This window comes from Varanus komodoensis, unplaced genomic scaffold, assembly GCF_004798865.1.
Source record: "Varanus komodoensis strain SLA01 unplaced genomic scaffold, ASM479886v1 scaffold23, whole genome shotgun sequence".
NCBI classification, from domain to species: domain Eukaryota; kingdom Metazoa; phylum Chordata; class Lepidosauria; order Squamata; family Varanidae; genus Varanus; species Varanus komodoensis.
In genome coordinates this window covers 10,382,280-10,392,838 of record NW_025335627.1, presented here as the reverse complement: position 1 = coordinate 10,392,838, position 10,559 = coordinate 10,382,280, and the positions used below count along the sequence as shown (strand labels likewise).

The window sequence follows — 10,559 nt, the reverse complement described above, 5'->3', positions numbered from 1 at the left end:
ATTTATTATGTGCATATCCCACCTATTTCCTGTAAGATACCCAAGGCAGCTTGCCCTGCTCCTCCCCATTTTATCCTCACAACAACCCTGTGAAGTAGGTGAGGCTGAGCTTCTTTAACTGACCCAAAGGCACTCAGAGAGCTTCATGTCTGAGCAGGTACTAGAACCAGGATCTTCCGAGTCTAGTCCAGTTCCCAAGCACAATGGCAAGTCCCATTCATGTCCATTTGGTCAGGCTCCAGTCAAAAGTGTTTATGTATGTAGTATGTCAAAATACTGTTGACTATTGGAGTAATACTACTGGAGACTATTTGGAGTTTTCCTGTCTGAGAATTCATGCAAGTATAATTCATCACATTTCCTTACCGGTATCTTTAATTGATATATTTTAATCATTAGTTAGAATATGTGCACAAAAAAGGCCAGCTGAGATGCATTTGATATTTAAAACTTTTATTTACAAAGCATTCTTAAAAAGAGAATGGCAATGGGTGTTCAGAAAAGGCTGGGCGTGAAGCATGGAAGGTCAGCAGGACAGCTGGCAGGAAGCTGGGTGGAGAGACCTGGAGGGATAGCCACTGAGTGCCATCATAGTGTGCAGAGAGTGCAGGAGGCCCTTTGAAGCACAAAGCAAAAGGCGTGTGGCCTCAGTCTGGTCCTGCAATGCAAAACTAGGGGTGACCCAAAGCAGAGGCACAAGTTAAGGGATTGTTTGCTCTTTCTGTGACTGAGAGAGCTGCAAAATGGGAAATAGTTGCCCATTTTGGAATAGGAACCAAAGGATCTCCTTTGTTTTGATTTTGTTTCATGGACTTCATCATATGGGCAATCTAACTGCCTACACAACCTCATCATGAAGTCTCTCTGGTGTGAAGGAATTCTTCTTGCCCTTCCTCTTATCTGGTACTGTGACATTGGCATGCACCTAGAATTGGGTGGCTATATAAAGACAGACATCACCTCTCCTTTTGTGATCCCTGATAGGGTAGGATTGCTTCTGGAAGGTAAAAATAACAGCAAATCATGCCAAAGCTACATGTGGGAGAAAAAAGGTAACCAGCAGCAGGGAGCAAACAGAGCATGGAGAAAGGTAAGCAAGGGTGTGACCAAGCCCAGCATGAAGCAGTCCAGTTCAGGAAAAGCATTACCAGGTGATTCTGGTGATCGTGTAACCTTGCCTTAAATAAAGTGCTGCTACCGTTATAAAATGGTGGGGTGATTTTACAAGGGAGAGTGCACTTTGAGTTCATTCTGTTAATTCCTAAGGAATTTGACAACAGACAAACTGTTGAGGGGTAAATTTAGTATTCTTATATTAATGCATAGCCTGTTCCTCTTTTGTGATCCAATTTGGAAGTTACAATTATATTCCTATGATATTAGGAAATTAATTTTCTCCTTAGACACTTCACAGAAGTCAGAACCATTTCTTCTCTTTTCCATTCCGGTTTCTTTGTGATCCTGATTATTTTGATATAAATTTCTCATAGACCCCTGGAGTGTAATAGCTGCGCTTTCGTATCTGTAAAATAAAATTAAAATTACCTGGTGCTACAAGAAAAAAGATGTTCTACATTATCTTAGGTGCTTTACCTTTCCAGTCCCCATTGATCTTAATTAGTGATGGCACCGCACTAGATAATTACTTGTTATTGGGGGCACGGGAGCTTTTGGAGTAGGTTTGGCACATTGACCACTGCAATCAAAATTGTCAAATATTCCATGTAGCCAAGATGTTGAATAGGCTTGAAAAGAAGGTCCTTTTTGCTGCATGAACACACTGGCCTTAAAAAAAAAAAAACTTCCCTTTCTTTACTCATTTATTTATTTATTTATGCCATGGAAACTGTCTCTGGAGTTCTACAGTAAAATCTAAAGAGAACTTTTTGATGAATTGTTCACATACAAACACTTGACATAATATTAAAAGCCACAGCCACTCATTACAACAACAATTGTTGCTTTTGTTATTAATATTCAACTAGTAATGAAACCTGTTGATGAGTGGCAGAGCAATCCTATAATCTTGGGGACTGCCCCCGAAAGGCTGGGATATGTTGGATTCCCCCTTCAGAGGGCGATAGACCCTCCTGTGAGTTTGGAATGGGGAATCCAGAACATTCCCCTGCCACACTGGAACCGTCCTGGAAAGATCAAGACAAGCATGTTCCAGCGGGTGGGAAGGCAAGATGAAAGGCAGGATCTGCAGCATCTATAACCTCTTCACTGCTGTACCTGTGCACAGCCAAGTAGGTCAACTAGGTAGGCTCAGAGGCCCAGGTAGCTGAAAGTTTTATTTCTAAAGAGGTACCTTTTCTCACCCTGCCAGACTTTGCCAGCTGGACAAAAGATTGACCAAAATCTGAGCAAGTATTGATTTTAATGTAAGCTGCCTGGAGAAACTTTTTGGACTAGTGAACAGAGTATAAATTTAAAAATAAAAAAATCTTCACATTCCAGATGTTCAGCCCTAGTTTGGACCTTGTCTCATTCCTGACTTCTTCAGGCTACAAAATGAGAACTGGGCATGGGGCTGGGGAGAGACTTTCCTCCGGAATGTTTCAGGTAAGCAGCTACATGTGCCAATTCCGGGTCCAAACTGAGACAGGTGGGGTTCATCAGTCATTCATCATGATGCATTCACACATCTATTTGGGAATCAATCTTGGGAGGGCAGCCGAATTGGACCATTGGCTGGCCATCAACAATTGAATTCTCACTGCAGTGGGGGAAGCTTCTGCTGCCTTTGGAACTCTGGGGGTAAAGAGAAGACGGGAATGCTGGGAGCCGAGCAAGGCTGGCCTTGGATGCACAGGTGGCAGCCCCTTCATTGCGCCACCAAGCCCCTCAAGTGGAAACTAACTTTATCGACCAGGAACTGGCATAGTGAAAAGTGTGGGGAGAACAGCTCCCCCCCGCTGCGCACCTTCCATGTTGATTGGCCATTACTCTTCACCTGCCCTCTGTAAAATGGCTCTGCCCATCTTTCTAGGGATTACAGGTACGTACAGTAATTATTTTCAGAGTAGGTAATATGCATGGCTTGTGTAGTTCTTAATCCGCCTTGATTTATTCTCAAGCACCCACGCACAGTATTAGAACTATGGTACTTACCACTTTTCTCATAATGCAGGCTGTGAGTAAAATGCTGTAGCCAAGCAATCCAGCAAATGCGCTCATTATGATCCAAAAATACAGGTGTATGTCTGGGCATGGTTCTGTGTCTGAAATACATTTCCCTAAAGTTATCATTTTAAGGATGACATAGCAAGCCTTAATTTTTTTCTCCAACTTCCTCAGGCATAAAAGCATCATATCCTTCATAATAACAGCAGGAAAAAACATTTTAAGGAGTTAAAGAAAGACAAGGAAGTTCCTAGTTTCTGAGGATATGCTTTGCTAGGACAACGACACCCTAAAATATTTTTAGGAAGGGGCCATGAAATAGCTAACTTATCCTGAAGAATATTTTACAGTGTTTAAGACAAAAGTTAAAAACAAACACACCATTAACCAAAATGAAAATATCTTTCACATTTGAATACAAACGAAAGGAAGTCAAAGATTCTTTCCATCTCCAGATAGCTATATTTGCTCACCCTTCCAATATATAATGAACATTCACCAATATTTTGGCTGACTTGGCTTGGCTTGTGAAAAGGTGTCCTTCCCCTGTTGGTTTAACATGTAAGATCTTCTGGCTGGGAGTGTTAAGCTAAAAGTTAGCATCAGGAATACTTGGAAGTTCTACAGTTTAGCTTTTAAGAGCAAGGGTGGAGACAGATATTATGGCAGAAGATTTCTGCAAGCCATGCTCCTCTTCAAGTCACAGGCACAGTAGTAATTTGAAACGTCTCCTGCCTGTGTTTTGCATGCCGTGTCTCACTTGCAGTCTCACTGAACTCCACCACAATTTGGTCATGGAAGCAGCCAGGAAATTCCAAATGCTCACTTTCCTAAGTTGTCTGTTCCTCCATCACTGCCTCTGCCTATGTTTGCCAAGAGTGAAGGCTCTCACCCTACCCCCCATTTTTAAAAAATGTGATTCTCAGGAGAAACATAGAAGTGATAGCAGGATCTGTGAAGATAAAGTGCAATCCTGTGCATATTGAGCCAAAAAATGGTATTTGGATTCTCAGCAGTTCTCCAGCCATGTATGCTGGCTGCAACATGCTGGAACTGGTTGGACTTCTTTCTGGAAACAGACTACATATTGCGTACTTTCTAGCCCAAAACATTTAAACCCTTTCTAAATACCACTTGAAAAAAAAATGGAGCTTTACCTTTGACAGCTGTTACTACTCCAGTAAATGAGACTGATCACACTTTTACATGTTCCTGAGATGGAAGAAACTCAATGGGAGCACATTTAGGAAATGTGAGTCCCCAAAATGTGTCCAATGATCTTACTCTACAGGGGGTAAATGAGCCACTACTGACTTTTCATGAGCTCAGAGCACTTATGTCTTGGGTTACATTTGACAACTGCCTTTTAACAGCTGTCAGATATAGCCAAAAGTGAAAATAAACTTACCTCCACCTCCACCTCCACCGGGTAATGCTCAAGGTGCTCGCCTGCTAAACTTGGCCAGTCGGCACCCCTTTCACATTACCCACCTGAGGCTCTTTCATTCCTACTAGCCCAATGGCAGAGGTCCACAGCTGCACAAGTCTTCTTTTCTTTTTAAAGCTTAATATCACAATGTTTTTGTTTGGTCTTGTTGTAAATATTTCTAAAAATTAGGGGGGATTTAAAGAAATATTTGCCAAGCTCCAAGGTGCCATTGGGGCACTTTGAAGAGACTGTCAAAGCAGGAATGATGGTAACCAACTTGACAGCTGTCTTTTTCCATCTCCAGAAAAAAATATCAAGTTTTTTTTTTTAAACTACGGGGGGCCCAAAATGGCTCATGATCATAGTGGGGAGACAACTCGGTCCTCCTGCAGTGTTCCCTGTGATAGGAGGACTGAAGGAGAGAGGGGCCAGTGCCCACAGTGGCCCTGAACATCTGACGGACACCCCGTGGGTTGTTGGCAGTACAACCCACCCACCTGGGCTTATGGCGGCATGTGTGTGTTGCTGTGAAGTGCAAATGAAGGGCCCCCTTTGATTTGTCCTCTGATAACTGAAATGGTCACATACTTTGTTACTCTTGCCCTTCCTCTGTGTGGACTTTATGCTCCTTTTAGTTTGCAAGTCCCAGTGGAGCTGGGGCTCGTGAAGCAGAGAGGAAAATGCTAGAGCACCGCAGTGGCCACGACCCGCTGCTGCAGCCTTTCTTAGGCTTCCCAGCAGTGCACAATCCATACAGCTGTGAGCGGAGTGCAGCTGTGGGTGCCACGACCTGCTGGTCCAGCTGGCCTGGGCTTTCCTAGCCTGGGGTGCTAGGAGGGGGTCCTGGCAGCCGGCAGGGCCTCCCCTGGCAGCTCTCAGCTCCTCCCACAGAAGTCAGTTTAGACGCCTCCTCATTGCAGTGCAGAGGGCAATCTGAGGGCAGGCGATTGCCAGGGTGATCCTCTCCATCCCCCTGCAAATGAGAGGCTTTCTTCTAACCCAGCGGCAGAGCGGATTGATATTATTGGAGGTGGGTGCTTTGCAGCTTGGGGTGGAAGTGTTAACACTCCTCATCTTGTATCCCCTCTTCTTCCCCCGCTCCCCGCCCCAGCATGGCCACTCCAAGTGGGTGCCTCTTTTGTTGTTGCATGTGTGTGAATCAGCAGTAAGAGAGGGTTGTGATTTGTGGCTTTGGCCTTACCACATTCTGGTTACCCGGTACCCTTCCCACTGGCCACCAGCATGAGGCCCATGGAAGTTCGTCCTCATGGGGATGCAGGGCTTAGGAAGAAAAAGGCATTGCTACCTGCGGCATCTGGGCAGCTTGATTGGATAATTAGCCAGACCCCAGGTGGCAGGTCAGGTGTAAGATGCTGGCCGGCCATGTGTTCTGGCCTGGCATCTTGTGGACCACATGCTGCAAAGAGTTACGGCTGTCAACCCAAATCCACTCCCTGTGGAGCGAATCCCACGGGCTGCAGGGCTTCTGGGTAAACTCACATAGGATGGCACTGCGCAAGGGGGTGATCTGCCTGGGGAGGACTGAAGACATAGGTTCGTGGTAGTAAAAGCACCTGAAGCCTTTCCTGGGGCTCCTTCACTCACCAACGACGTAAAGATGGGTCCCCTTCCCCTGGACAGGGTAGTAAGGTGGAGGGAAGATCCGTTCCATTGTGCAAATGTACAGACCGGCATCCGTGGTCTGCAGCTGCGGGAGTGTCACATTGACCCTCTCGTGACCAAGATCGACTCTGCACTGGCCAACCTTCCTGCTGACTGGTTCAAAGTTGGTGGTAAAGGACAAAGCACAGACCTTGATGGACTCGTTGCCCATCTGTTTAAGCAAAGCTATTCGAAGATCTGTTGCATCTCCGTCGTTCGTATAGTCACACACAATTTGCGCATCCTCTTGTTGCTTTGCCACGATGAATGCTGGCTGGGTCACTTCGATCCCTGCAGTGAACAAACAACCATACAGCCATGAGGTAAACGCACGTATGCAAGAGAAATGTGCCTTCGCTGCCAAAAAGGAACATGGAGCTTTGCGTTTTCTCAAGTAAAACTGGACATATTTCCAACATGTGTGCATTAATTCTTTCAGAAACTCCAAACTTCATGCATTTTAACTTATTTATTCACATTTATAATTACTTTTGTATCAGTTGTTTGGTGATGGTAACTTCAAAAACATGACAGCAGCAGAGAAATGCAGTCCCACAAATATCCGGAATTTGTCAAAATATCCTAATGATATCCCATAAACTGATTTGAATTTCGATTTGACTGTCTACAGAAATAGATGTACTGTATGTTTAGCAGAGGTGCTTGATGTGAAGAATCTGTGCTATACTCCTTAAACTCTATACCATTCCCCAAGTCTTTCCTCTGTTTTCTTCCTTGCACCTTACTGCTAGATTGTAGCAGGAAGATGCCTCGCAATGTGCATGGAGACAGCTCCAGATCAGAGACCTGCTCCCAACCTCCGTCAGCTGCTTGAACTTTGCAACTAAGAATCCAGTACCCGAATCTGCTTTTTTCCTTCTTCCTCACTGCCCTTTTTCCTTGTATGCTATGCCTTTTACATTATAAGCCTGCAGGGAAGGATTGTTCTGATTCTGATCTTTGTAAGTCACTCTAAGAGTGCTTTTTAGCAGAAGAGCAGTGTAAAACTTATTTAAATTGATGACATTAATAATAATCAACAGAACATAGCTGCTGAGGACGGAAATCGGTCCTATCATTCTCCGTAAAGTACCACACACAACAATGGCAGCAACCCAGTTGCCAACCGGTTTCTCGCGACTCTTCTGGATGATTCGGCGAATGGGGCGGCATAAAAATGTTTTAATAAATAAAAAATAAATAAATTCTTCTGCACAGAAGAAACTTGCCAACCCTTCTCCTTTCCTAACTGCTTACCTTTGGTAAAGCCAGCTGCTAGGCTGGGCAAGACAAGGCTGATAAAAAACGGGATCATCTCGCCGTCAGATGCTGGATCGCTGCAGGCGCTTGACGGTTTTCTCCGTCTAAGGCAAGCTGGAAGCAGACCAGATTGTTACTGAGAACCGTCCTGCCGCGGGGTCCAGGAAGTTGGGGTGAAGCAGAACCTTGCGCCCCGCAGAGGTTGTGTGAGAGAGAGTGAATGAGATGGACAGAGCGAGCGAGCGAGCGAGCGAGAGATCGGCAGGATACCTGAAAAGGTAATCAAGGCTTTGTTATGGTTTTTGCGAAAGGAAGTCGTGGGACGGCTCAAGGCATGCGACACACCTCGGGCAGCAATGAGCGACGCTCTCATTCATCAAAGAGAAAACTGAGTCAATTTGAAACGAATCTTAACCTGAATACTACAGAATGTCACAGAAGCTTGTCCAATACCAGTAGCGTCAGCATTGTTCATTTCCTCCGACTCTCGTGTGTTTTCCATTGTGGAAACAAGTGGTTTCTGTTTTATGGTTTAATAATCTAGTGACAATCACAACTTGCCCACCACACCCATCACTTACATCTAAGTCTGTTTGGCCGTATCATTGTTACAGTGCACTGCATTTGTGTGTTTTCTGTGCACAGGTGTAAAGTGAGTCCACACCAGTATTTAACCCCAGTGCTGACAGTGTGTCTCCTGGTGAGAGCTGCTTTCCCACCGGCATGAGAGGAGATCCAGGCTGGGGAGGAGAGGAGCCGCACAGACTATGCTGCAGCCCATTACTGCTTAGAGACTGTATTACATTAAGCAATATATACATATTCCAAATAAACAATATTCCGAATAACCAAATAAAATGAATTGTCATAATGGAAAAGGTGAGGCTTATCCTTGATCTTTGTGGTACATATTCCCCTGTATCAATATATCTGCTGTCCACATCATATAAGGTGTGTTAGAACCCTGCTAGTCAAGCATTAAGAGAAAATTGGTGTAAGGTGTTTTATTGGTGGTACATTACTCCGAAAGGAATTGAAAACATAAATAAGAATTATAATGGAAAATGCTGGAAATGTAACAGGTTGAATGGAACTTTCTATCATGCGTGGTGGACTTGTGAAATAATGAAAAAAAATGGAAACTGATATGCAGAAATGCAGAAAATTTTTAAAATTAAGTTTCCCATGAGTTCCAAGAATATGCTTTTGAATATAGTGCCAGAGACCTTTGCAAAGAATATGCTAGAATTATTTAAATATGTGACAACTGCTGCAAAAACTGCAATTGCTTCTAAATGGAAATCACTGGTGCCCGCAACAATTGAAGAATGGAGAAATGGATTAGCAGAATGCGCTGTGATGGCAAAGTTAACTAACTGAGTAAACAGAGGACTGTTAGAAGAATGTAATGATAAATGGAAATTCTATCACACTCAACATGATTAGTGGGATCTGAGGGGAGTTTAGAAAGGAAAAAAAAAGCAGTAGAGGATTTGAGGTGATTTTGTTGTTGTATAGATTAAAGATTTCATTTTTGTTAAACTCTCTGAGTGTCAAAAGACAGGAAGATCAATAGATTGGGCGTCTGAATGTATAGGCTGTATATCTAGAGTTCCCTTGGCAACTTTGTTCGCATTGTTCATTTTAGCCTGTTTTGTTCATTTTAGCCTGTTCTGTTTCACATTCTTATTTGTGCACTTGTTTATGTTAAGAAAATCAATTTTTTCAAAATTGTTTTGATGTGTTAGAACCAATCACAACCCCTGCTAGATCAGGAAGAGGCTGTGTTTTCAGTAGTTCCCAGCCATCTTTAGGACAGAGGGAAGTAAATGTGCTTGGAGGGCTTTTCATCTGAGAGAGAAGGAGATTTGTGCTCCCCTAGATGACACTCTCACTCAAGAACTACTATTTCCAGCTTTCCCTGTGCGTAGGCAGGAAGGTGGGACAGCCAGTGAAAGGGAAAAAGCATGGAAAGAAACAGGTTCCAAAGGGGTAAAGCCTGCAGCAGCAAAACCAAGAAAAAGTTTTGAGGCACCTAAAAAGTGAATCCTGGTTGGACAATGTATGGCTTTCCTGCAGCCTCCATGATCCCTCATCAATGGCTATGCTGGCTAAGGCTGGTGGGGATGGTAGGCCAGAACATCTGCAGGGACATGCGTTGCCTGCCCTGAAGGACTCAATTAATCATGGCACAGACTTTCATGGGACTAGAAGCCACTTCATCATAGGCATGAAGTGCACTCTTGAGTTGTCAGCTTTATCATAAGGTTGAGGGATTTCCACTCCATTCAGCAAAATCTGGGGCTGTTCATTCTAACAATTCCCTGACAGGTAACCCTGCTAGTTCCCAGGGGCAGTGGAGCCAGTGCTGCCAGTATGATTGACAGACGCAAAATATATATGAGAAAATGTAAAGTTCACCCAGGCAAACACTTGATACATTTGTTTTGCCACTGGGACAGACACACAAAGTTGCCAACTACAAGTGTGACTGCACACATCCATGTGTCTCTCTGCATAATACGCACTCTTGATCTATGGAAGTGTCCCAGGAAATGCCTCACAGCACTCAGTGGAACAACTGCAAAGAAAACGAAGTGGGGACTCCTATAGCACAGTAATGCTAAAGTTTACTTTTTCTCATGCTGGATCAACAAGGCCGATCATTTTCAAATTAAAAAGAATATCTAAATCTGCTAGGATTATCACTAAAACGTATACTCTGATATCAATAGTTTCAGGATGTGGAGCTCTACTTTTGATGCTTGTTTGAAGCAGCCGTGAGTCACAGCGTGCCTTTAAACTTTGCCACTCAACACCCACCTGAGCACTGCAGTGAGCCACTGGGGCTGTGTGGGGCTGTGATTGTAAGAGCCAGATGCCTTCCCATTTTGAAGAGCACTGACTGAACATGATTCTCATCTAAAACCAGACAGGACCAGACAGGAAGCAGCTGCCTAGAGAGGTGGTGGGCTCTCCCACCCTAGAGACATTCAAGAAGAAACTGGGCAGCCCTCTGAGTGGGATGGTGTGACGTGGTGTCCTGCAACAGCAGGGGGTTGGTCCCAATGGCCTTCTTGGC

At 44.2% G+C, this 10,559-nt stretch overlaps 1 protein-coding gene across 1 annotated transcript; it reads right to left on the bottom strand.

Annotated features, from left to right (window-relative positions):
- Positions 1–495: 495 nt before the first annotated feature.
- CTLA4 (cytotoxic T-lymphocyte associated protein 4) lies at positions 496–7,715 on the bottom strand. Its single transcript, XM_044431950.1, has 4 exons — positions 7,475–7,715; positions 6,161–6,508; positions 3,115–3,224; positions 496–1,522 (listed from the first exon to the last, which is right to left on the bottom strand). Exons 1-4 carry the CDS (start codon positions 7,530–7,532, stop codon positions 1,466–1,468), a joined length of 573 nt encoding a protein of 190 aa, XP_044287885.1. The 5' UTR covers positions 7,533–7,715; the 3' UTR covers positions 496–1,465.
- Positions 7,716–10,559: the final 2,844 nt, after the last annotated feature.